This window comes from Primulina tabacum, chromosome 5 (assembly GCF_025594145.1).
Source record: "Primulina tabacum isolate GXHZ01 chromosome 5, ASM2559414v2, whole genome shotgun sequence".
NCBI classification, from domain to species: domain Eukaryota; kingdom Viridiplantae; phylum Streptophyta; class Magnoliopsida; order Lamiales; family Gesneriaceae; genus Primulina; species Primulina tabacum.
The window spans coordinates 13,218,133-13,243,061 of NC_134554.1; the positions used below are offsets into that span (position 1 = coordinate 13,218,133).

Consider the following 24,929-nt stretch of genomic DNA (forward strand, 5'->3'; position numbering starts at 1 on the left):
TCATCATCTATCCTTTAAAATAGAGATCCGTGATCTCTATTTTTAAAAACTTTCTCCAACCCACATCCTCTAAAAATATTACAACATACTCATTTCTTTTTTTTTTTCATTTTCAAAAACACACACATATAATTATATAATTACATTATGTGTTATATAACCGAACTCAATTAATTCGATAAACATAATACAATAAAAAATCGACGTTTAACTTTATTGTTGTTTGTGTTTTTTAAATTGTTGGTGATGTCTTTTAATTGTTGGCGATGTCATTTCGTATTGTCTACTGTTTATCATCTAAAAAAATCGCATGTTTATCAAGTTAAATAAATTAAATAGACAATAAGTATTTCTAATAAATTATGTTATTAATTTTTGTGATCATTATCTTGTTTATTATTTCCATTTCATGATTATTATAAACAATATACTTATAATTAATTCATGAAAATAATAAAACAATTAAAATAAATTAACTAAGTATAAAAATTATTTAACATTAAAATTAATTAATTAATTAATTTAAAATATAAAATTATAAAATGGACCAAAACAAATACATAAAAATACAAAATGATTATTTTTGCAATTGTTATGATGGCATTTCAGTAATTTGGTGGAATCTCTATATGAAATGGAGGATCACTATTGCAATCTCCAAAATGGAGATTATGTTTGGAGTTGGGTTGGAGCACCAACCCATACTCTATTTTGGAGATTTCCTCCGAAATAGAGATGGGTTGGAGATGCTCTAAGTTTGTTATTTTTGGATTTTAGTTCGATATCTTTATTACATTTTATCCAATTTTCATCACAATTGTTGAAATGACATTTTCTTCATCGACTAATATATATGCTTTAAACTCTAATAGAGTTGACAATTTTAGAATGTCTTTTCGCGTGGCTTCCTCTCCCGTTGTACACGCTCGAATAGAATTAACGTTTCTTGCATGTCAACGAGAGAATATGACTCTGAATTATTTGTATACATATGCAGATGGGGGCTACCAATTCCGCTAACATTTTGTTTCAAAATAGAATGTCTAAGAATACAGGCAATCAATATGTATTAGACTTCTTTTGTCTGAATTGAGCCAAGAGTTCAAAGACATGGACGTGAATAAGTATCATTCGTAAACTCTCATGGGTTAACATTAGAATAAGATATTTTTGAAAAAAAATGGAACTTTGACTCGATTGAGCTGAAGCTTGACTCACCTTCAGCCTTTTTGGGTTGGCTCCATTTTTAAATTTATAATATAATTTTGACATATTATGAAAAAATAATTTTAATTACCTCTTTAAATTCGTCTAATTTTGTCACGAATATGCTATTCTTTTTACTTTTAATTGACACTATTTTTTAAAAAAATTATCACTACTCTCCTCTAGCTTGATGTAAAAGGATATTCTTCCTGATATGACTTAAATTTCAAGAGTATTGCCACAAATCTTGGTTTGATTGGTGCATATATTTCAAAAAGCTTCATCATTTAGAGCGACAAGTGTCCAATATGGATGGGAGTCCAACCATATTATATTGTATATTACCAGAAAAAGGAGGCAAAAACTTTGGGGCCCAATAAATAAAAATATCATTAAGATCATCATTTATCTGCCACAGCCAGGATACAGACAGGAAATAACTATACAAATAGCAAGTGAGCTACCAGAAGCAAACTATAATATATATTTTTAAACAGTCACAAAAAATATATTTTATGAATATTTTAAGCTTATAATCTTGATCTTCTGTATCAAGAATATCATCAGACATGCATGCATCAGTTAGCTCTAGTTTTATCATAAATATAATAGTAAATGTTTCATTTTTTTTACCATGTTAATGCTATCGTCCAATTAACAGTCTTGTCTACTCATTTGCACTTTTTTCTTGATTTTAGTAATTTTTTTATCAGGTTGTCGATGTGATGTCGAAAAAGGAAGACGTGTATCTAACTAATTTCGATACACATTTGTGAAAAAAGAACAAAACTTAAAATAAAGTGGAAATTACAATAAGTTAAGGGCCAAATAAAATAAAAAAAATCGAGTAAATTATAAAATAAAAAATATATAATTTTACCTTAGAAACAAGTGGACAGAGTTTTGTTTTGTTAGTAATGGAGTCTAGAATTGGCTAACGTCGCCCGTCAGAGGTGCCAGTCGGCGAGTCTTGATAATGACACCGCCAGAAATTAAATATTCTCACCCAACACAAAAAAAGAGAAAAAGCTCACTGGCAACTTGCATGAAAGATTGATTCCTTCTCATTATATATATCTTGCATTATACGGTGACTAAGACCATACAAAGATAATTTATAATAATAATCCATCAGTACCCCTTTAATTTCAATCTCTCCGGACCTGTCGTTTTAAGCGAAAATTATGAGATTTTGGTTCTGGGATTTTTGAAAACTGAGTTTGTAGATCAAAATCTTTATTATTTATTGAAGGAAATGGAGGAGCAGTACTATATGTGTGGACACCACAGGCACCACCTGCGTGAGAACCAGTGCTCTTCTTCTGTTATCAAGCATATCAGAGCCCCTGTCAACATTGTAATATCTTTCTCATCTTCATTTTTATTTGTTTTCTACTCTATTTTTTCATCTGTTTTCTCGATTTATTGGTTTCTCATATCTTCTTTTAATTTACTTGGAAGTAATTAAACTAATTGATTGATTTTTCTCAAGGGTTTCGTTTGTATGCATAGATTTGCTTGATACTGGAAATTTGCATGAATACCATGAATTATAATTCAATGATCTAAAAATCCATCCTTTTTTTATATTAAAAACTTGAGACCACCTGTTGAAAATATTGAAAAATCAATAAATCAAGGCCGTGCAGGAGTGTGTGAAATCCCTTGAGAAAATCAATAAGCCAGAATATGACAAAAAAGTTTTTTATGCTTATGTTTTTTTTATGGTTATGTGTGAAATTTCCCGAATTCTAGTGATCGATCTGAGGCGAAATTTTTATTATCAATATGTATATGTTGGCTTATAATAAATTACTAAATTTCGGAGCGAACAATATGTAATAAATAATAATTAATTTTTCTTGTTTCCTTCCTTCATTTTAGTGCTATAATTTCTAGAAAAATACTTGAAAATTTCGAGTAGCGATAATAATAAAAAAGATGAAAAAGATGACACAAACGTAAAATATTCTCGACTTTAAAGTTGTAGTTGGTTTTAGCTACAAACCTAAAAGATTTGAAATCCATAATTTAAATTCGTCCCACTCGCTCTTGAAATTCATCGCTATACGTTTTTTAATGAAAACTTGTTACGAAATGGGGTTTTAGGTCTGGTCATTGGTAAGAAGATTCGACAAGCCACAGGAGTACAAGCCATTTGTAAGCAGATGCACAGTAGATGGTGATCTCAAGGTTGGCAGTGTTAGAGAAGTTAACGTGAAATCAGGCCTTCCGGCCACGACCAGCACCGAGAGGTTGGAGCTGCTCGACGACCAGGAACATATTCTGGGAGTCAAATTTGTTGGCGGTGACCACAGACTAAAGGTTTCTGTAAATACAATTTTTAACTTATAAATTAATACTCGATAAATTAATATATCGTTAACTTGCAGAATTACTCGTCAATAATCACCGTTCATCCGGAGATGATCGATGGGAGACCAGGGACACTTGTGATAGAGTCCTTCGTGGTGGACGTTCCTCCAGGAAACACCGGAGACGAGACGTGTTGCTTCGTGAATGCTTTAATCAACTGCAACCTCAAAGCTTTGGCTGATGTCTCGGAAAGAATGGCTGCACGTACCAAATCCATCGAGCAGTGACTCGTTGTATGTAAAACCAAGTCTGTCTGCATTTTATTCTCCTATACTATAATCTTATCAGGTTTTGTATAATAGTGTAATGTAATTAGTATGTTTAATAGCCTTAATACGAGGGAATGATTGTTTTGCTTTAATTTCTTTCGTTAAAGTTTTTGTTTCATTAAGGAAATGAGATTGGCTTTTATTTTAAAGACATTGAAATACATAAATCCACTCGAATTGGCTTGTTCGTGGATATGTCTGGATTTGAAATTTCTCACCTACAAGTTTTATTTATATACTTTTTATATCATAGTAATGGATAGGGGTGATCCCGGTGCGATTTTGCTGTTTTTTTTAAAAAAATACAAATCGAATTGTCATATGCGATCGGTTTTAAATAAAAAATTAATCGCGGTTTTAAATGAAAAATTTAGCCTTATGATTTTGAGTGGTTTCAAGTGGTTATGGTCGGTTTACGGTTTTTTTAATGAAAAATATTATAACATATATTTTAGTTTATTTGAAAACAACAACAATATATTGTCTTCGAATATAAAATATAGTTCAAAACATATAAAGATCAAAATCGATAAAACAATAATCAAGATTCAAAACAAAGTTAATAATTTGACAACACAACATACTCGCAACAAAAATGACATTTATATTATTTTATTCTTTTTTTAAATTTCAAACTTTAAATAAATATCGTAGCAAAAGAAATAAATATTTTAAATAAAAGACTAATATGAAGAATAATTAAGAAAAATATAAGTTTTATTTGTAAGAATAATAATTTTGAAAAGAGTTGGGACATAATGAATGATGATTTCTTTATTTGAATATGTTGTTTACAAATTATTATAATTTTAGGTCAATATTATTGCAAGCGATTTAGACGGTGCGGTTTGGTGCGGTTCTTGGCAAAAATAATAATCGAACTGCGTATGCGGTGCGATTTATGATTAATATTTTTACTCGCGGTTTTTATAAAATATTATGAAAAACGATGCGGTGTAATTAGGTTCGGACGGTTAATAGAAAAATTTGATTACCATAGTAATGGATTTCAAAATCTTAACAACGAATCTATTTATCCAAATCCACAATTTGAATAAAATAAGCTAAACCGCGTTAAGACAACTTTTATCAGTATTTGATGGATGAGAACAACATAATAGTTATTTATTTATAATCTTATCTTAAATTTAATCAATCAAATTAAATTATTATTTCTCTTTCTACTCAATATTTTAATAATCAAAACATTATTTATCTTATCTAGTTTTTACCGACCCAACTAAATGTAACATAAAATTGTTTGGGGGGAAGGATTTCTAATTTTAAAATCAAATTCATTGACAAAAATTTTAGTAAATTACATAAAAAAAAAAAACAACACACTGTCTAGTGTCTTCTGATGAATTCGAGTAACGGGCCCCAAAAATGAAATTTTGGATTTTCTTGACTAGGCCCAACAGGCCCTGAGATAGCGACTTTACTTTAAGGTGCGGCGGAGATGGCGAAAAAGAGAGACCGCCGATCGGGTCTCACTCCCGACAGCCAATCCACCCGATTCGGCTCGTCGAATCATCGTGCCGGAACTGTAAACTCAGCTGACTGGCCACATAAACTCAATCGCAAGTTTACCACTAGCGCTGTATTTATCTTCTTCATGGTTTTTCCTGCGATTTTATTAGTGTTTTATGGTAGAATATACTCTTCGATTACAAATGCAGCAAGTATAATCCCGGACCTACCGTATATTAAACAAGAAAGATTTGTCACTGCTGAAATGAATTATCTGCAAGTGTTAGCTGTATGCTCATTATTTCCAATTTTTCTTTGTTTTTATTTTTGATAGGCAGTGGTATCAATTTTCCTTGAATTTAAAGTTGGGAATTTTTTTAAAAAAAATTCAGGAGAATATGAAGACTTCGTAGTACAAGAGTCGGAATTTTACAAATCCAGTCCTGGCCTACATTACTCCATGGTATTTGGTTTTTTCGATGGATGTTGTTCCGTCATATGATATGGTATTTGTCAAATATCGATCGAAGTTCCTAAATATCGATCAAATATGGTCTTTGTCAAATATCGATCGAAGTTTGGTTTCGAATCATTGGCTTTTAGCTTGATCTTTGGCACTGGATACTTTTGCAGGAATTCACGGGGGTATGAGATGGCCAAGAAATACAACAATAAATTTACTCATTTATCTCCTGTGTGGTATGAACTAAAGAGGTACTCAGCTCATCTTGAGCTTCAAAGTTGCTGTTAGATGCTAATCTGCAGTTCCATCTTCTTGATTTGGTTCTGGTTTTCTATGTGTTTTTACGTATCCATAGCTTTAATTGCATCTCAATGACACTTCCTTGACTAGACGAACTTTAATGTCGTTTGCTAATTTGCGTGAAACTAGTTTTGTCTGATGCCAGCCAAGGAACAAATTTGGTTTTGGAAGGAAGACATAATGTCGATAAAGAATGGATTTTGGAGCTCCGGAGGAGTGGAAATGCTCAGGTTTGCTCAACTGGAATCCAGATATCTTGTAAAATAAGAACATTACACTTTCACTTGAAAGTACTACTGATTTTTCTTGTTGGCATGATTTTTTTATGAAATAGCTTTTACCTAGGGTGGTTTTGGAAGCGATCCCTGTGAATCTGCTGAAAAAGAAGAAGCAGCAGGATAGAGCTGTTGATCTTATCATAACTGAGTGCATGTAAATCCTTTCATTTACTCTGCGTTCTTTGCGTCTTTGCGTCATCTCTCACTGTCTTTTATCCATATTTGTCATTTTCAAGGGAAATGGAATTTGATGGAATAGTATTGGAGTCATGGTCAAGATGGGCTGCCTATGGTATTTTGCATGATCCAGACATGCGGAGCATGGTAATATGGTGCAGATGCAGCGTTTTCTTTTTGTCTTTGTAAAATGTCAGTGTTGCCTTTGGTGATGTTTTCACTCTGTTCTCATAAAATCATTGTTTCCTTTTCAGTTTTCCAACTGGAAAAGTTATTGTCCTATTGAATTTTCGCTTATCGGTCACTGAATTAGCATCATGATTTTATTCATCACATCCAGTTTGGATCCATTGAGTTAATGACTTTAAATGAGATTTTCAAGGTTGTTTAAGGGATGGGCTTCCTGTTGCATTGTCTTGTTTGAACGTCTGATTTTGATGCTTGGTGTGGGCTTAACCAGCTCGTTTAAGATATTATGTTTACTGGTGCTGATAGGACTATTTTCTTTTAACAAATCCAGGGCCTACGGTTTATCAGGCAACTTGGACAAGCCATGCATTCTATTGACTTGGCGAAGAGCCAAAACTGGAGCTTGCAACTAGTTTATGTTATTGGCCCACCTCGTTCCAATGAGCTGAAGGAGTATGATTTTGGACCAGAAGATCTTCGGTACTTGGGTGAATCTGTAGATGGTTTCTCTCTTATGACATATGACTTTTCTGGCCCTCAGAATCCAGGTCCAAATGCACCTTTAAAGTGGATCCACTCAACCTTGGTACTTCTTCTTGATACTAGTGTTGTTGATAAGATAATGGCCAAAAAGATATTCCTTGACATCAATTTTTACGGGAATGATTTTGTCATTTCCGGAGGTACGTTAATTATGCCTATTTGCATATTGGCTTAGCAGAGGTTCACACTAGATGTCCTAAACTCTCAATTTTTCTGCTGCAGGTCTAGGCGGTGGACCGATTGTCGGAAGAGAGTACTTGTCTTTGTTAGAACAACACAAGCCAGAAATACACTGGGAGGAAAACAGTGCTGAACATTACTTCGTGTACTCTGATAATCAGAATGTCAATCATGTTGTATTCTACCCTTCTCTCATGTCCATCTCACAACGTCTGCAACTAGCTCTATCTTGGGGAGCTGGCGTCTCAATTTGGGAAATCGAGCAGGGCCTTGATTATTTTTTCGACATTTTGTGATCAAGAATAAAAGGCTCTTCATAGTTCTTCAAAGTTGGCGCTCCTACCACTCTTCCTAGATGGACGCGCGAACATAGTTTGACTGCGGTTCTGTAGTATTTTCTATGCATTTTCAAAACTTTTTGCTTCTCCAAGTCGAAGATTTAGTAGCCAATATATGGTAAGAAATATGGATATTTCATGAACTTCACATAGAACTCGTGTATGTTTTAATATATCTGGTTATTTATGTGACAGAGAGTACTTCTGTGGATATACAGTGGAGAACAAATCCTTCTTGCATGTGGTTATTTCAACATTATTCAGACTTTTTACATGTTTTCCTTGTCATAAGCAAAAAATCCAAGTCGCGGTCGATTACTTTGAAGTCTGGTGCGTTTTATACAAGATACGACTGTCATGATTTACTGACCTTCTTATACTATGATTAAAAAAGAACAAGAAAGCACTAGATTACACTTGGCACTGGGCACTGAGCACGCAGCTTATGCGTGATGTACTAGCATTCCCCGTGGAATGTACGTGTTACAGTTGCAACATTTGTATCTAATGGCTTCTCCAAGAACATTTCGTGGGAATTTGTGAGCCACGCAAATAATTAAAGCGCAAAACTCCAAAATTAGGATCAGCCGCATTGACACGTTGAATGCAACGATTGGCTAATTGTTCACATCACTTCCACGTACGAACCGAGTCACCAGCCAGATCGCAATTGTTGGGGGACATAAAAGTGCTAACGGTAGCATACGAGTGTCTACAATCAGCTTCACAGAAAGTTCAAGATAATATATTCCACTTCGTATGGTTTTTGGAGCATACATAACTGAAGAATCGGTGGTCTAAATAATGCAATGGAGGCGCTAAAGGCAGTTGCTTTTACTCCAGTTTCGGGTTTTGCGAAAAGATCAGGGCCCAGAAAGAACCCATCACCGACCTCCATCTGTAGATTTAAGAATAAAGCCTTTTCCAGGTCTAACAACTCAGAGGGTCATCTGTCTGTGTCCGGATGCCTGCCGGGCTGCTCAGCGCTTTTATCTTCAGTTTTGAGTTCTGGGTTTGCTAAAGCGCTGAGTTATGAAGAGGCCCTCCAGCAATCAGTGAGCGGTGGCGGCTTTTCGCGGGACTTCCAATTAAGTGGAGTTCTTGATAGTGTGCTCAGTTTCGTGGCGGAGAATCCCATAATTGTTGGCAGCGGAGTGGCGGTTCTGGCTGTGCCGCTGGTGGTTTCGCAGCTGTTCAGCAATCCTAAGCCATGGGGAGTGGAGAGTTCAAAGACTGCTTATGCAAAATTGGGCAACGATTCAAATGCTCAATTGCTTGATATAAGAACATCATTAGAGGTGAAGCAATCGGGTAGCCCAGATATTCGAGGCCTAAAGAAGAAGCCGGTGCCGATTGCATATAAAGGTGAAGATAAACCGGGTTTCTTGAAGAAGCTATCTTTGAAGTTTAAAAATCCAGAAAACACGACATTGTTCATTCTGGACAAGTAAGATTTTTGGATCCATCTTTCTTAATTTGGCTAAATGGTTGGCTTTTCACTACTGTGTGTTAATAATCAGAATACTTGGAAATATACGGTAATGTTATGCTACATTACGTGTCTTTTGAAAATTTTATTTGTGTGGAAGCCAGATTTGATGGTAACTCTGAACTTGTGGCGGAGCTGGTAACAGCAAATGGCTTCAAAGCTGCTTATGCAATCAGAGATGGTGCAGAAGGACCCCGAGGCTGGAAGGTTGCTTCACACCTTTTAATCTCTTCGTTTTGGAAAATCTTTTTAAGTTTGAATCAGTACATTTACTGGTTTGTAACTCAAGGATAAATGTAACAATATGCAGAACAGTGGCCTTCCGTTCATACTTCCAAAGAAGACGACCTTCAACCTCAGCAGTCTGACCGATGCATTTGGCGGTGGATTTGGGGTAATTATCTCAGCTCGCATCTCTTTTTTCTGCTGAACGTTAGTGCTGAGTAAGAAAATAAACTGGAAAGCTTGGATTCATGTTATTGGAAAATTTGTTCATTGTAACCCGTGCTACATTTACAAATAATCAACTTGCAACACGAATTGAAGAAAGATTGGATGGAAATTCCAAAATAATGGTTCTGTACTGGTTTGAACCGTAGCTTTTATGCACCTGTGGAATTACAGCAAGAGGGTATGTGCGGATGAAAGGGATATGGAGACGTCATAGATGTATTAATGACATAGATGCTGAATCTAATAGACGTGATCAAAACCGAGAGGATGTTGAAATTTTTTAATCATGTTTCTGGAAGGAATCACTAACCGTTGTGATGGAAATTCAGGACGATTTTGATTCTGCGCCTCTGATCCTTGGTGTTGCGGCGGTAGCTGCACTTGGAGCTCTAGCTTTTGCAGAGGTTTGGGTCCGGAGTTTGTCAAACTTACAGTGTATTCCAGGTTTATGAGTTGTCTGATTTTCCCACTTGTATTCAGGTGGAAACAATTCTCCAAGTCCTAGGTTCAGTGGGTCTCATTCAGCTAGTCAGCACGAAACTCCTGTTTGCGGAGGTTTTTCATTTTGTCTTTTCAATGTTTAAATTTTACAGTTTCTACTCCATTTAAGATCATATCTAAAGGCGGGTAATAAAAAATGGTGAAATCTGACAGTTACTGTTCAAAACCTGGGATCCCATTCTAACTTTGTGTTGCAAAAAAATGGTGAAATCAGGCAGTTGATGTTTCTGTGACAGGATCGAAAAAAAACTGTACAGCAAATTGAAGAGTTCATCGACACAAAAATCGCTGCAAAAGAGCTTGTGGATGATATACAGGTATTACATTAAATTGGAGAATTATTTTGTGCCAACAGCTAAAAGCTGCTCATTTTATTCTGCATTGTACTTTCTTGGTAAAATGCATATGTGATCGTTCAATTTTTACTTAGAGCTTCCCTTTGTGGACTAACATACGTATTATTTGTACTTTTTAGCGAATTGGGAATGCTCTTCTACCATTTCCGGAGACTACCAAGGCCCTACCTGCCCCAACAGAGGTTACTACCGCACCAGCTGATAGTGCAGTGCAGAAATCCGAGTCTGTTACTGAGGTGAACAGCGTCCCAGTCAATTCTGTCCCCAAATCTGAAATTGAAGAAGAATCTCTACCTGGAATATCTAGGCCTCTTTCACCATTCCCTAATGTAATTCCGCAAATGCTTTAACTCCAATCCTGTCAAGCAGGAAAGTGATCTGATTAAGTTATCTAACTCCATTTCTTTGTATCCTTTCTTGATTGCAGTATCCCGATTACAAGCCTCCAACTTCCCCAATGCCGTCACAGCCATAGAGTCGTAGCTTTCAACTGCTGTGTCTCTGCAACAGGAGAAACATTCATTATTCCACTTGCGCCGAACCTCTCTCTTCCTGGTCTTTGAGCTTTTGATGTTTCACCATGATGCATGCTTATAAACGTTGTCGTGGCTGGTTTCTAGTTTATTCTTTTCTCCCTTTTCGTTCTTCTTGCATTTGATGTGATTGTGAAATGTGGAGTAAATTTAAGTGGCATGTTAGCATATATTATCTTTATCTGGTATGCAGTCACTTTTAAGGGTGTTCCACTGTTGCATGACAGCAACATAAAAGATTTAATGGCAGGGGAAATTATATTTGAACAGCGAAATTGGTTTCTTTAATTTTCCCCCATCAGTTTTTTCATTTGAGATCTTGTGTTTTTATGCAAGCAAAAGATGTAACCAAATTGCAATAGATCAATTGTTACAAGATTTACTAACCACGAGAGAAACTCACCATTTATCCACACAAAGGAAGAATGGAAATAAGAAGAAAAATGAGGAATGTTATGAGCTACATTATTAGTCAATCTATTCTCATTAATAAAATCTGCAACTACTGGTTTTTTGATAAGGTCTTTGACTTCTGAAATACGAAGACCCGCGTAACCAATGTCTTCCTTAAAGTTTGTGATCGCCTGCACTGCCAATAAAGAGTCTGTTGTTACTTGAACATCATAGAATTGTTTGTCATATAGGATCTTGATACCTTCTTTGATGGCCTCTAGTTCTCCCATAAGTACTGAAACAGGTTTTGATATTTGTTTACCAAAGGCCATAAGTAGTCGGCCTTGATTGTCTCGGAGTACTCCACCCACAATGTATCGATCAAGTTCTCATTGACACATACATCAACGTTCAGCTTTAGAGCATTATTTCCTGGTTTCTTCCACGTCTTGGCCGAAGGTTGCTTCTTAGGAGTCGTTTTTATCAGCAAGTCTAGCATCTTGAAATTCTGAAAAAAAAGGCTCGACTCCACGTGATGTTCATTTCGTGCAATAGCCTATCATTACCATGCATGATATCTAGCTTTTCTTTCCAAACGACCCAAGCTTGTATAGCAAATTTTTCGAACTCACCCCGTGATAGTTTCTCATTCATCCACCAACAAAAATCCATCGTACAAGCCTCCTTGAATGCTTTCATCACTTGGTAGTATTCTGTATCTTTCCAAAGTCGTTTGACAATCTCACAGAAGAACAATGAATGACATGTAGAATCAAGCTTTAAATGACACAATGAGCAATTCCCACTAACCGGTACATGATGGTTAAATAGATTTTGGTTTGTAGGTATGATATCATGTACTAGCCACAAAAAAATACGTACCTTCGGCGGTACGAAGAGACTCCAAATAAAGGACCACCATTTTTGCATAAAATGCTCAGACTGGTTATCCGATGGTAAGAAAAGTCTTCTTTGTAATCAAACATCATCGCGCACTGAGTAGTGGCCTTTGGGATCAAACCTCCAAAATCTTATTTCCCCTAAAAAACAATTTTGTACATTTCTATATTTTTCACGTTACTGTTATGTATCACATTATTTAACGAAATACTTCGAAACATGTTTGCAAAGACCTGATTTACTATCACATACGAAGATTTGAAGATACTTGTTTATTTTAAGGCTTACATGAAAGCCACAATTTTAAATTTAGGTATATAATAAAATTATGAAAAGTTATACGAGCGTTCTGTGAAATGTCAATGAAGCTGGAACAGTAATCTCCACGACAGCAAACAATGGTAGTGATTAATCCAATTCATACTATATTCGTTAATATCTTCGGATGTTTGATCTCCCGCTCCTACGCAGTGTTTTATTTCTCTAATATTCAACAGATGAAAGAGCTAGATTTCTTAGTTGCAAGAGGCGTACAACTCTTAAGCACTCTTTGTGATGGCTCTGCTTAAAATTGGTCTATTTTCTTTCACCTGTGGCTTTGTTCAAGATAGCATTAAATTTTTTCCTTTCATTCTATTAATCTTTAACCCACTTTTATGTCTACACATTAAACCTGAAAGGAGAGCTCATTCTTGTGGCAGCATCTCTATGTTAATTTCAAATGCACTTTCATCCTAAATTCCAGGATAAAAAAATATGCTCCACTCGGTAGTCTTTTCAATATTTTAAAAGAGCATGTCTCTTGTGAGACGGTCTCACGAATTTTTATCTGTGAGACGGGTCAACTTTATCGATATTCACAATAAAAAATAATACACTTAGCATAAAAAATAATATTTTTTCATGGATGACCCAAATAAGAGATTCGTCTCACAAAATACGACCCGTGAGATCATCCCACATAAGTTTTTGTCGTTTCAAAAAACATGGTTAATTGTAACATCACTTTGTATTTAAATTTTGCTTGAATTATGAAATTCCTTACCTAAGGATTTTGAAATATAGATAATGGGTTTTTTTTTTTTTTTATCCTTACCTCGAGTGTGTAGCGGGAAATAAACGAGCCGCCCCTGACCCCACACGTGGAAACTCCTTCGTGTGAACACAAGGACTATGTCGGGGCCCACTCCAATGACATCACGAGGACATGTTATGGATTACTTTTTTAAGGCTGAAATTGTTTTCCATGTAAAGTTTAAATGACAAAACCAAAATTAAATTACATTATATCATTAAAATTCATGCCTTCAAAATAAAATATACGTCATAAATTAATAAAAAGGTGAATATATTATTGTATTTACAGCAAATATTATTATGTTAAAAATTTCCAGTATGACTTTTTCTTATTGGAAATAACTAAAAAAACAACCAATTTTGCTTCCCGCGTAGGTATCGCGTCATGACGCGATACCTACGCGGGAAGCAAAGTAGGAAGATTCCTGTATCGACTTTGTTGAAAATTTCCGAAGAAGCTTCTTTGTTTTTTGCATATTCCACAATTCCTTCACTCTCACTTGAATTGCCACGAAATTGTTCTTTTATTGGATTTATATTTATATTCATATAATTTTTTTAAGGCAAATATTTGATTATTCCAATTCTTGGACTCAATTTTCATCGTCATTAACTGATTTAGATCATTTACTGTGTTGAAAACACAGCATTTGGTATTGTGCTTTTTTTACACGAGATGATCACATGATCATCTCGTAGACATCACACCACATGAGATAAAATTTTAAAAATCACAGCACCAAATGCTGTGTTTTCAACACAGTAAAAGATCCAAATTCATCATTAACATGTTTGTTTTTTCAACTGGCTCACTCCAAAGAAAGGGTAGTTTGGAAAACAAAGACTGGTGCATCTAGAAGGACTACACCCTTGGGCAATTTTATACAAGTAAATCTACACTTTTTGTCTTTACTTCGAACTACATATTTTATAGTTCTTTTTTTCCCCAATTTTAAAAAGAAATCTAGTTGGTGGATTACAACTTAGTTATAGTAATTTTCTATTTATCCGAGCATTGAAGTCAAGACACATGGGAAAGGATTTCACACATCTTCCAATTTGAATGTATTCTTGCCTTAAATTAAAATTGATGACTTTAGTATATGTTTCAACATTTCATATTTATAATCCATAACTGCCAAAGAAAGTTGAGGTTTTTACACAAACTTGGCATATGATCATTTTTTCCCCTAGCCTAAATGTGTGCTTTTCTGAAGTAGTATTAAAAACTATCGTACCAATAAAAACCTAACACGTGACAACTTATCGTTAATTGATCGAAACATTGTCGGAGGAGAAGTTGATTAAGATTTGTTATGGGAAATGGTTCTTGATTTGCTAGGCATATGGTGAATAATCCAATCCCTTTGTTCTGTCAAAAAATGTCACCTTTTTCCACGGCTTTTCTTCTTTAAATCCCCCCCCCCCCCCCCCCCCCCCCCCCCAGCTTTCCTCACAACTTCCTCACTAAGTGTCCATTTGGCTGTTCCTTGTTACACAATGTTTTCTTCTACCAAATCAAATTGTAAATGATAAATAGAGAGGAGATTACATTAACTTCCATCAATCTCCCATCCCACACTCCAAATCGCTAGGTCTCATTCTTGATCATGTTACATAAAGTGGCTTCCGTTTTTAAGTTTTCTGCCGTTTTTGAGCTCAAAAGCCAGTGATCTCTACTATACCACTACCCAAATCCCTTTCTCATCCATTTTAAATGTTCCCTCTGTTTAAAATCTTCAAGTTTTTCGCGCGCAACTATCGTTTCTCATCAAGAATCCCAATTTGAAAGGCTGCATTTTCTGAATAGAAACTTGAATTCCTTCGAGCCAAGCTGTAGATATTCTTCACTACTGGAAAAGTTTCACCAAACCCTTTGATTATCTTGGATTTCATATGGAAGGAGTCTGTTGTAGAAACCAAAATACTCTAACGCCCCTGCTGCAAGGCAGGGAGTTGGTAAATCAGCTGAAAATTAAGCTTCAACTGTCCAACTCAAGAGAGAAATATGATTTTTGTGTGGAGAAAATAGAGTCTTCTTTAAATAATGCTATATCCCTAATAAATTCCATGGCTCTTCTTGAAAATGGAACCCTTTCTCATGTTCCTGGGAATACGTCCCAGTTACCTAATCTTCTCGATAACAGTTCGAATAGTGAAGGTTCGGACCCAGATTATAAGGACCAGACCCATAAAGGTGTTTCCAAGAAAAGGTAATTTCTTCAAGTCTTTTTCTTGTTTTCAGTGAATTTTTTTTATTTTTTTAACATTTGGGATTTATCTGACTTTTTTACGGGGGTACTTCTGCCTTTTACAGGAAGATGACCCACAAATGGAATGAAGTAGTACGTGTGCGCTCCGGGACAGGGCTTGAAAGTCATCTAAACGATGGATATAGTTGGAGAAAATATGGGCAGAAAGTGATTTTAGACACCAGTCATCCGAGGTCAGCAGATGGTTTTAATCTTATCTTGATTAATCACTGTTTCTTGAATCGTCATCAACCACAGCAACTTTTTGGACTCGGTGTGAATAGCAGGTTTTTTGAGTCTTGTGGATCGATAATTATCTGCAATTGGGTTCAAGTTGTGGATATAATTTATTACGTATCTTCAATCAACATTTTATTTTGAGCTGCTGAAAATTAACAAAATGAGAAGAGAGAAAAATGTCTTTTGGTTGGTTCTTTGACTTGGATGAATTAAAATTGTTTGGTGGATGGATACCTTAGCTACCTGAATTCTCAATCGATATCTTCATGTAGTTGCCACATTAATTCATTCATCGACACTTTGTACTTCCCTTCATCAAGTTGTTAACGCTGACTTGTTATTTGGCCACTTGCTTTAAACTCGTGTATGTTTGAAGGATGGTACAGAGAATGTTTAATAAGAATTCAGGCGAGACGGTCCTTTAGAGTACTCACTTTGACAGCTTCTTTTTTTCATTTGTTCACTTCTAAATGATTTTACCCTTTTTTTTAACATGAGCCGATATGTAAGGACTTCAAGTCCTTCCGGGTTCGAGTTTTGAGTATTTGATGAAGAAGCCATGTTCCTCGACTGTTAGTCCATCCCAAACTGATGTGTAATAGGGAATGAATGCAACCCTTCTGATTAAAGAAGACACCTATAATAAATGTTGAGGCAGAGTATGGTCCAAGGAATTTCATACCCCATCTTTTGATTTAGCCAGAAAACATAAGCGTCGGTTTCTAACCGAAGGGTGTTTCAATCGCAGGGCATACTATCGTTGCACCTATCTGAACACACAACGGTGTTTAGCAAAGAAACATGTTCAACGAACCGATGATGACCCTTCGATCTTCGAAGTCGTGTATAAAGGCGAACACAGCTGTGTTCAAGAAACTTCAAAGAAGAGAAAAGAGAATTTCGGTTCAGGAGTCGAAGAAGAAGAAGGTGGAAACCACCTTCAACAGATAGTGTTCGGCAATAATACAGGGCCGGATCTTAAAGTTGAGGCTCGAGAACTCGATGTAACAGATGATGCTATGGCCAATTTTCCTACATTTTCCTTCCACTCAACCCCTGTTGAATCCCAAGGCTCCGAGGATGCTCCCTTGTTTTTTGATCCATTGAAGGACACCAACTTCATCGGGAGCTATTCGACACCGTTTATATCCCCGGCGACATCTGAATCCTATTTGTCATTGTCACAAGGCCAGACGAATGGTTTTGTGATCGGCAACAATTTGAGTTTTGAGTCAGATTTTGCTGAGATAGTCTTCAATGCAAGTACATCAACATTTGGAGACTTGGATTTTTTTATCGATTGAGCGAGTAAACTTCGATCCTAAAATCCTAAGTTCCTTGATGCCTTTGATAACTTCTATCAGAATCGAAGGAGCCACCTTTACAGACATTCATACATGTGTTTTGTGATCATAGTGATTGATTTTTGTAAGTTCGTGTGACCTTTCTTTCTAGTGTAGAAAGAATAACAGATCCATCGAATTTTCTATCTAAAATGAAATTTATTGAACTCATTTGATCTAGCAAATTCGAACTGAGTTTTACATGAAAACTTGAGTTGATCCCATTTTTTCCACAAGAATTGAATTACAGAAGTTCGAAATAATGGATTTAATCGAACTCGTCCTCATTTGAAATGGCGGAATGGATGAATGGATTAGTTAAATCTGGATTATATATATATATATATACACTAGAAATAATGTATGTGGGAAACATAGGTTGAAGTAATTAGAATTTGAAATAAAATAAGTCGACTCAACAAAATATAATGATAATAATATTGTAAATTTTGACAATTCGTGTTAATTAGCATATAACTAATTAGGAAAAAAACATATATTTTTAATTTTAAAAAAAGATTTGGACTACTAAAATTTTCTCATATATTTTTTGTCATATTATTTGTCATATTCTCTCAATAATACATATATTTTATTACAATATTCAATTATTACAATCTTTTTTGACAATTAATGATCTGCAATTTTTTATTTACAATGTTATTTGATTATTATTCTCTTTCATGTAAATTGACAACAATTTCTACCGGATGCTTTTACTTTCTTAGTTACCTTTAATTTATTAGACACTTATACTTGATAACATATAAACTACATATTATTATAACAATCTATCATCACATAAAAAGTACTGATGGACTGATTTTAAAAAAATATTGATTAAATGTTGTCATTTATTTGTAATTTATAATAATAATATTTTTGACAATAAATCATCTTTTTACTGACTCTTATTATACTTATTTTAATATTTCATATTAACTCATAAGTATAATTAGCACAATTAAATTACTAATGTCATATTGGTATTACCTCTAGAAAAATAATATATTTAATTTTTCTAATTGTTTAAATATTTTCACGAGATCATTTCTGTAACCTTATCTTGAGAAAAATTCATTGCATTTATAAAGTTTGAATAGTAAATATAACTTTATAGTATACATTTAATGTGAAAAATGAATTCATTGTATGACAAACACTTCTTTCATTTCTATTTTTTGTGTAACCCAAAAGAGTTAAAAAAAAAATTTCTCTTTTATCTTCTCCAACTCACTGTAAAAAGTTATTAAAAAATATTTATATCTAGAAAAATATTTTTATTTATTGTTTTTCTTTTCTATATATTTTGTTATATGTGAACATATATTCTACTTCATTGTCTTAATTGCCATATATATTTACTATATAATTTGTATACATTAAAGATGAATAAGTTCATTTTGTAGTTTTTTATTATCTGTACTTAGGTTGATATATTAATATGTGATATACATAGATATAAGAATTTTCAAATTCAATTTATTCACAATGATTTTTCATAACAAAGACCAACTCAAAATAATAAAAATTAGGATTCATTATTATTTTAAATATGATATAAAAATAATATGTGGGAATTTTTTTTTTGATATTTTAGTTGCAAAATACAGTGATAAATGCATGTAGGTGCACTATTTCATTGTGTCAATTATAACTTTCTTTAAATATCTTATTTCTCACTCAAAGATCAAAATTTTTTTATTTCTTATTTTGATTATCGACAAATCCAATATTTCATTTAAATTTTTTTGTTAATATTTTACATGACTTTTATTTTATATTTATCCAATTTGAAAGGGATCAATTATAATTCAATCTATAATAATATTTGAAAACTGTAGAATGCTTCTAAATTTAAAAATCGAGTAGCATGTAATGGACCAATTCAAAACTAAAAGTTGATGCAACATGTTTCTTCTAGCTTTACAATCGTACAATGTAGGATCGAGCGTTTGTCGCTTTACCAAAAGCTATAATTGATACTAACGATGCAAGTCAAATCTTTAAATCGTACAACAGCTCAAGCGCCTATCCATCGTGGACAATTATTGTACCGAACAATCTATCTCCTAATAATTGCACCAATTGCAATCAATAAAAATCAAAGTCGCGATCTTGGCTCTCATATCAATTGTAAGCTCAAGTGTTTACTGTTTTATCAAAACCTATAGATTATGGTAATAGTGCAAATCAAATCATTTAGATAGTATAACAGCTCAAGCGCAACATTTCAATTACTCTATCCAACATGATCAATTATTGTACCCAACAAATAAGTTTATGCAAATAACATTTTACTAAATCATATGAATTTATAAAACATTTGAGTAGAATATATACTTGATATTCTACATAAGTAGTAGAGAAAAAAAATTTTTTTCATCTATTTGAAAATTTATATTTTAAAATAAAACAAAAATCATAAAAAAATATATATATAGCATGTTGACAAAATCCTGAAACCCAAATTGAAAGTTGAATTAATTCATTCATATTCATCATTAAATTCTACTATTTAATTTTAATAAATTTAACATGTTTATCCACTAAAAATAACGAAATAATTGTTTATACAATTTAATTAAAAAATCAAAGTACATCAGTTTCTGATTCCGAATAACAATCACATTATGATTACGTTACAATGATAAATAAATTATTATTTTTATTTTATCATCATAGTCTTTACCTCAATAAACACATTTTCGAATGTAGGATGTTAAATTTAATATTAACATTAGATAATTATATTATTAATTCTAACATTCTTTTTTTATTCTTCTCAAGACATTATTTTTTCTATCTTCAAATATATTAATCTATTTATTATTGTATACAAAGTATAATAATTATTTGTTTAATTGATCACGTTTAATATTAGATGTTTAAAAAAAATTCTAATATATTTTTAAAGATCAATAGATGATGAAATTAAATTTGAAATCAAGAGAAAAATTAAGAAAATGTAGAACACTACAGTGCATGAAATTTCGCTTTATACAGTGACAAAACATAAGGTGAGACCAAGTGAGATACTTATATATATGAGCCTCATTCAACTTAGCCCGTTATAATATTTTTATTAACACATTTTATCCTTCGTTTTTACTTCACTAACTTTGCAGTATGACTCATTCAAACATTAGCTTTTTATTTTTTTAGTACACAGTAACATCCACTCTCACCGACTTCAATCTTTAGAAGTCGGTATTAGTAGTTTATATTAGTTTTTAATTTTTGTCTTTTGATTAATTGTGTAATTTTTTATGTTCTACCTAATTCATTTTAGAATTTTTATTGAAATTTTATAATCATTATTAGAAGTGTTGCACACAAACAATAAAATAAATATATTTTAAAATGTTAATATTGAAGTGTCGAATAAATGTATTAAATCATTATTTAAGAACTTTTAGAAAAACTATATACATCATAATTCAGATTTAAAGATTAACATACAAATAAATAATTACGATGAATATCTTATGAAATAAATTATGTTAGTCCAAAAGGATTAAATATGATTATTGTAAATGAATTTTTTTTAATTAATTGTAAAATTTTCAGCACATGCGCTGAATTAATTAAAATATTTTCAATATAGTAAGTAGATAAATGTTTTTCCATATGGGTTAGTGGTTGAGTCTTTATGAACATTTTAAACAAACGTGTCTTTAGTTATAGTAACAATGTCTTATAATTTAAAATATTAAATGAAACAAATTATCAAGATAAAAAATTAATTAGGAAATTCAAGAATATATGTAGGTTAATTGACACGCTCTTTAGTTTGCTGATTTAATAGATGTTAGATCCACAATCACTGAGTTTGACAAGAATTATTGTATAATAAAATACAATTATAATAAATTACTTGATTGTATATGTAATGAAATTTTGTATATTTCATATATGTTTGATTTATTTCATTTATAAGGTTGAAATTTTATAAATTATGATATAAGATTTGTTATGCATCTTAACATCGATAAGTTAACAAAAAATTTATATATTAGTTCCCGCTACCATATAATTCTGGTTTCGCCCCAGATTTTTGTGTATTCGTTTGCTTGAATTTATTGTTCCTCATTTTACCAAGACCCATAACATGTCAAACATGAAAGTGAATATTAATTTAAAGAAATAATAATATTTATATATTATAATAAACAAATTTACCCCTCACGATACTGATAAAACTAACTTAAAAATAATATGTTGACGAACATATTGTCAGGTATCCAAAAATACAACTCAAATGTGTCAACTTTGGCACTCAATTTTGAGTGACTGCCAAAATGTCTTAACAACCCACAATTTTTGGACAAAACAGTAACATCACAATTTTTAAATCAAAATGATATTTTCCATTTTATATCAAGATTTCATGATTGAAAATAGATAATATTAGATATATAAATATTTAATATAAACTCGTGCGAGCTCATTTAAGCTCACCTTTAAATGAGTCGACAAAATTTCAACCCAACTCACTTAAACTGTTTGGCGGTGCAGGCCAAACCGACAGAGCCATCCCAAATCGACGGCTCAAATCACAACGATCTTTTACCGTGTTTTATTTAAATAATTTATAAATATAAACCGCAAAAAAATTTCGGTTGCAAAAAACTTTAATTTAAGCACATAAATTCTAGCAAACGGTCACAAGTAAAGAGATTTAAAAATTTAAAAATAATTTTTGTACAAAAATTATATCACAATAAATTTTTTGATAATATTTTATTAAAGTATTTTTTAATATAAACCTTTGCAAAAAATATTTTTTTAAACGCATGAGTTATATTCCACGTCACAAAGACAAATTAACGAGGACATGGAAAAAAAATTAATAAGACATCAAAGAAAATTCACGATTCGATAATGAGTTATTTCTAAACTTTAATTAATTCAATTTACATAATGAAAAAATAAATAAAAAATCTAAATCATTGAATTAAAAATAACATATTATAACGTGGGTAGACACAAAAAAACCAAATATTAATTTACATAATGAAAATATATCATTGGATAAAATAGCATATTATAATGTGTGTAAACATAAAAAATTAAATATTAATGATCACACATATTTAATCATTGATTAAAAATAACATATTATAATATGGGTAGACACAAAAAACCAAATACTAATTTACATAATGAAAAGATATCATTGGATAAAAAATAACATATTATAATGTGTGTAGAAATAAAAAATTAAATACTAATAATCATACATATTTAAAATATGAATAAAGAGGAAAAAAAGACACATTTAAAGAAAGAAATTAATTAATGTAAAACAAGTAATTAATAAGGAGATAAAAAAAACACATTTAATTAAAAAAGACACATTTAAATTAATGTAAAACAAGTAATTAATAAGGAGATAAAAAAAAGACACATGTGGGTAGACACAAAAAACCAAATATCAATTTACGTAATGAAAAGATATCATTGGATAAAAATAACATATTATAATATGTGTAGACATAAAAAATTAAATACTAATAATTACACATATTTAAAATATGAATAAAGAGGAAAAAAAGACACATTTAAAGAAATAAATTAATTAATGTAAAACAAGTAATTAATAAGGAGATAAAAAAAGACACATTTAATTAAAAAAAAGACACATTTAAATTAATGTAAAACAAGAAATTAATAAGGAGATAAAAAAAAAGACACATTTAATTAAAAAAAAAGACACATTTAAATTAAGAAATTAATGTAAAACAAGTAATTAATAAGGACATAAATATAAATTCACATTTAAAGTCATATATTTATATATATAATATAATATATATAGAGCAGTGATAACCTTCCTCACCCTTTAATGATCGATCATGGGCGCCAATTGCCAGCTGTAAATTTTTTTTTTTAAAAAAAAATGAGGCTCATTACACGCTCATATTTAATAAAAGAATTGGGTTGCTTGACCAGTTTTTGACTCACGCCGTTTTCTGGTCGACCCACGCTTGGGCGTTGGTCGACCCATAACTTGGGTCTACCAGTAGAACAAAACATTGGTCGACCCATGATTTGGTCGACCCAAGTTTGGGTAGACCACTGTTTTTTGGTCGACACAAGCAAACCCAATTCCTTTCTGAAACAGGCGTGTGTAATGGGATCATCTTTTCTAATTTTTTTTTAAAAAATAAAAATTACAGCTGACAGTTGGGGCCATGATGGCTCATTAAAGGATGAGCAGGGTATCACTGCTATATATATATATATATATATATATAATCCAGAACAAAATAATTGAATCAAAATAAATAATTTCATAAATAAAAGTCGAAATTAAATACCCAAGGCACTATATAAATCAATATCCAACGACCAACATCACTTAAATTCCCTTTTTTAAAAAAAAACATCACTTAAAGTCGGCCCTAAATGTTGATATTGGGTATTGAACATCATTTATATTTGGCCCATATTGATTACCCGAAACTTAAATTAATTCAGATACGAATAATGATCCAGCCCAATCTATTTATAAAAAAAAATAAAATTTGAATCCGAGAAAATCCAAAACCAAGGCAAAGATCAGGATTTAACGAATTAATAAAAATATTAATTTTTTAACATAATAAAATAAAATATTCTAATTTTAATTTTTAATATATTTATTATAGAAATGTAAATAAAAATGGCCTATAATACATTAGGCATGGTTAAAATGAATGAAATATTTGTAAATAAAAGGTAACAATGACTTTAGTAAGATAAAGTAACTAGAAATAAAGAAAATAAAGCAGTGGGTATATTTTCTTTTTGTTTTGTTTTTTTTTTTTTAATTACAATGATGCTTTGCTTTTGCGAGCATTTGGAGAAAATTATTCTTACAACAATAATATAATATTTAAAATATATATTTTTTGGGACAATCATAGTCATCCTCATGACTAAATAATCTGACCAATATTATTTATGTTATCGCAGAATTTGATAATCTATAATAATTATTATAATATATATATATATATATTCCCACATTTTCCCCTAGCAATAATATATTATTTTGAACTTAACAAGTGCATGAGATCCTCCTGCGAGGCAAAGATTTTCTGATAAATAAATATAACAATTCAACAATGCTAGCTATGATTAATTATTGTTATTACAATAAATATGAATTTGCCGCAGAAAAAATCAAATGAGACGAAGAAGATAATGTAAAATATATATGAAAATGTGGGTGGGAAATGGATTATTTTATTAAAAAGTCAACTAAAATATCAAATTGCTATTAATTAATGGTGGCGTTTCATAAAATGTATGATTATGTGTGTATAACAGTATTTTGACAAATAATTATGATAATTATTGCATCGCCTGACATTATGATTTGGCAATAATCCTTTTGTTTTGTTGGTGCACTTTCACTGAACGGATATTGCAGGAAATAGATTTAAGATAAATTTGGGAAAATTTGAATGCTTTTTTTTCCGAGTTGAAAAGAGTTTGTTATAATTGATCTCGTTAATTTTTGAATGTTGATCGGAAATTCATGTTTTCAACACACGAACAATGTTGGATCAATGGCAGCTTGCCTAATGCCATTAATTTATTTATGATTATTGAC

The 24,929-nt window shown here is 32.0% G+C and overlaps 3 protein-coding genes across 3 annotated transcripts; all 3 read left to right on the forward strand.

The window, feature by feature from the left end:
- Window positions 1–2,293: 2,293 nt before the first annotated feature.
- LOC142546766 (abscisic acid receptor PYL9-like) lies at window positions 2,294–4,046 on the forward strand. The gene is made up of 3 exons (XM_075654658.1): window positions 2,294–2,563; window positions 3,316–3,531; window positions 3,600–4,046. The coding sequence occupies exons 1-3, from the start codon at window positions 2,462–2,464 to the stop codon at window positions 3,807–3,809; spliced, it is 528 nt and encodes a 175-aa protein (XP_075510773.1). The 5' UTR covers window positions 2,294–2,461; the 3' UTR covers window positions 3,810–4,046.
- Window positions 4,047–5,310: 1,264 nt separating this feature from the next.
- On the forward strand, window positions 5,311–11,396 carry LOC142544142 (rhodanese-like domain-containing protein 4, chloroplastic). Its single transcript, XM_075651215.1, has 17 exons — window positions 5,311–5,451; window positions 5,735–5,784; window positions 5,955–6,035; window positions 6,230–6,314; window positions 6,419–6,516; window positions 6,599–6,686; window positions 7,060–7,411; window positions 7,494–7,744; window positions 7,985–8,064; window positions 8,577–9,236; window positions 9,383–9,485; window positions 9,589–9,672; window positions 10,061–10,135; window positions 10,212–10,286; window positions 10,469–10,549; window positions 10,708–10,917; window positions 11,016–11,396. The coding sequence occupies exons 1-17, from the start codon at window positions 5,311–5,313 to the stop codon at window positions 11,061–11,063; spliced, it is 2,562 nt and encodes an 853-aa protein (XP_075507330.1). The 3' UTR covers window positions 11,064–11,396.
- Window positions 11,397–14,954: 3,558 nt separating this feature from the next.
- On the forward strand, window positions 14,955–17,511 carry LOC142546767 (putative WRKY transcription factor 46). The gene is made up of 3 exons (XM_075654659.1): window positions 14,955–15,704; window positions 15,809–15,937; window positions 16,732–17,511. Exons 1-3 carry the CDS (start codon window positions 15,388–15,390, stop codon window positions 17,285–17,287), a joined length of 1,002 nt encoding a protein of 333 aa, XP_075510774.1. The 5' UTR covers window positions 14,955–15,387; the 3' UTR covers window positions 17,288–17,511.
- Window positions 17,512–24,929: the final 7,418 nt, after the last annotated feature.

What these genes read in the sequence shown, in the direction of transcription:
- LOC142546767 (XM_075654659.1), top strand. Translation starts at nt 15,388, where the DNA reads ATGGAAGGAGTCTGTTGTAGAAACCAAAATACTCTAACGCCCCTGCTG. An exon ending in AAAGGTGTTTCCAAGAAAAG is followed by an intron (nt 15,705 to 15,808) that starts GTAATTTCTTCA and finishes TGCCTTTTACAG; the next exon opens with GAAGATGACCCACAAATGGA. An exon ending in TTAGACACCAGTCATCCGAG is followed by an intron (nt 15,938 to 16,731) that starts GTCAGCAGATGG and finishes TTTCAATCGCAG; the next exon opens with GGCATACTATCGTTGCACCT.
- LOC142546766 (XM_075654658.1), top strand. Translation starts at nt 2,462, where the DNA reads ATGGAGGAGCAGTACTATATGTGTGGACACCACAGGCACCACCTGCGT. An exon ending in TCAGAGCCCCTGTCAACATT is followed by an intron (nt 2,564 to 3,315) that starts GTAATATCTTTC and finishes ATGGGGTTTTAG; the next exon opens with GTCTGGTCATTGGTAAGAAG. An exon ending in GCGGTGACCACAGACTAAAG is followed by an intron (nt 3,532 to 3,599) that starts GTTTCTGTAAAT and finishes GTTAACTTGCAG; the next exon opens with AATTACTCGTCAATAATCAC.
- LOC142544142 (XM_075651215.1), top strand. Translation starts at nt 5,311, where the DNA reads ATGGCGAAAAAGAGAGACCGCCGATCGGGTCTCACTCCCGACAGCCAA. An exon ending in GGAGGAGTGGAAATGCTCAG is followed by an intron (nt 6,315 to 6,418) that starts GTTTGCTCAACT and finishes TTTATGAAATAG; the next exon opens with CTTTTACCTAGGGTGGTTTT. An exon ending in ATCCAGACATGCGGAGCATG is followed by an intron (nt 6,687 to 7,059) that starts GTAATATGGTGC and finishes TAACAAATCCAG; the next exon opens with GGCCTACGGTTTATCAGGCA.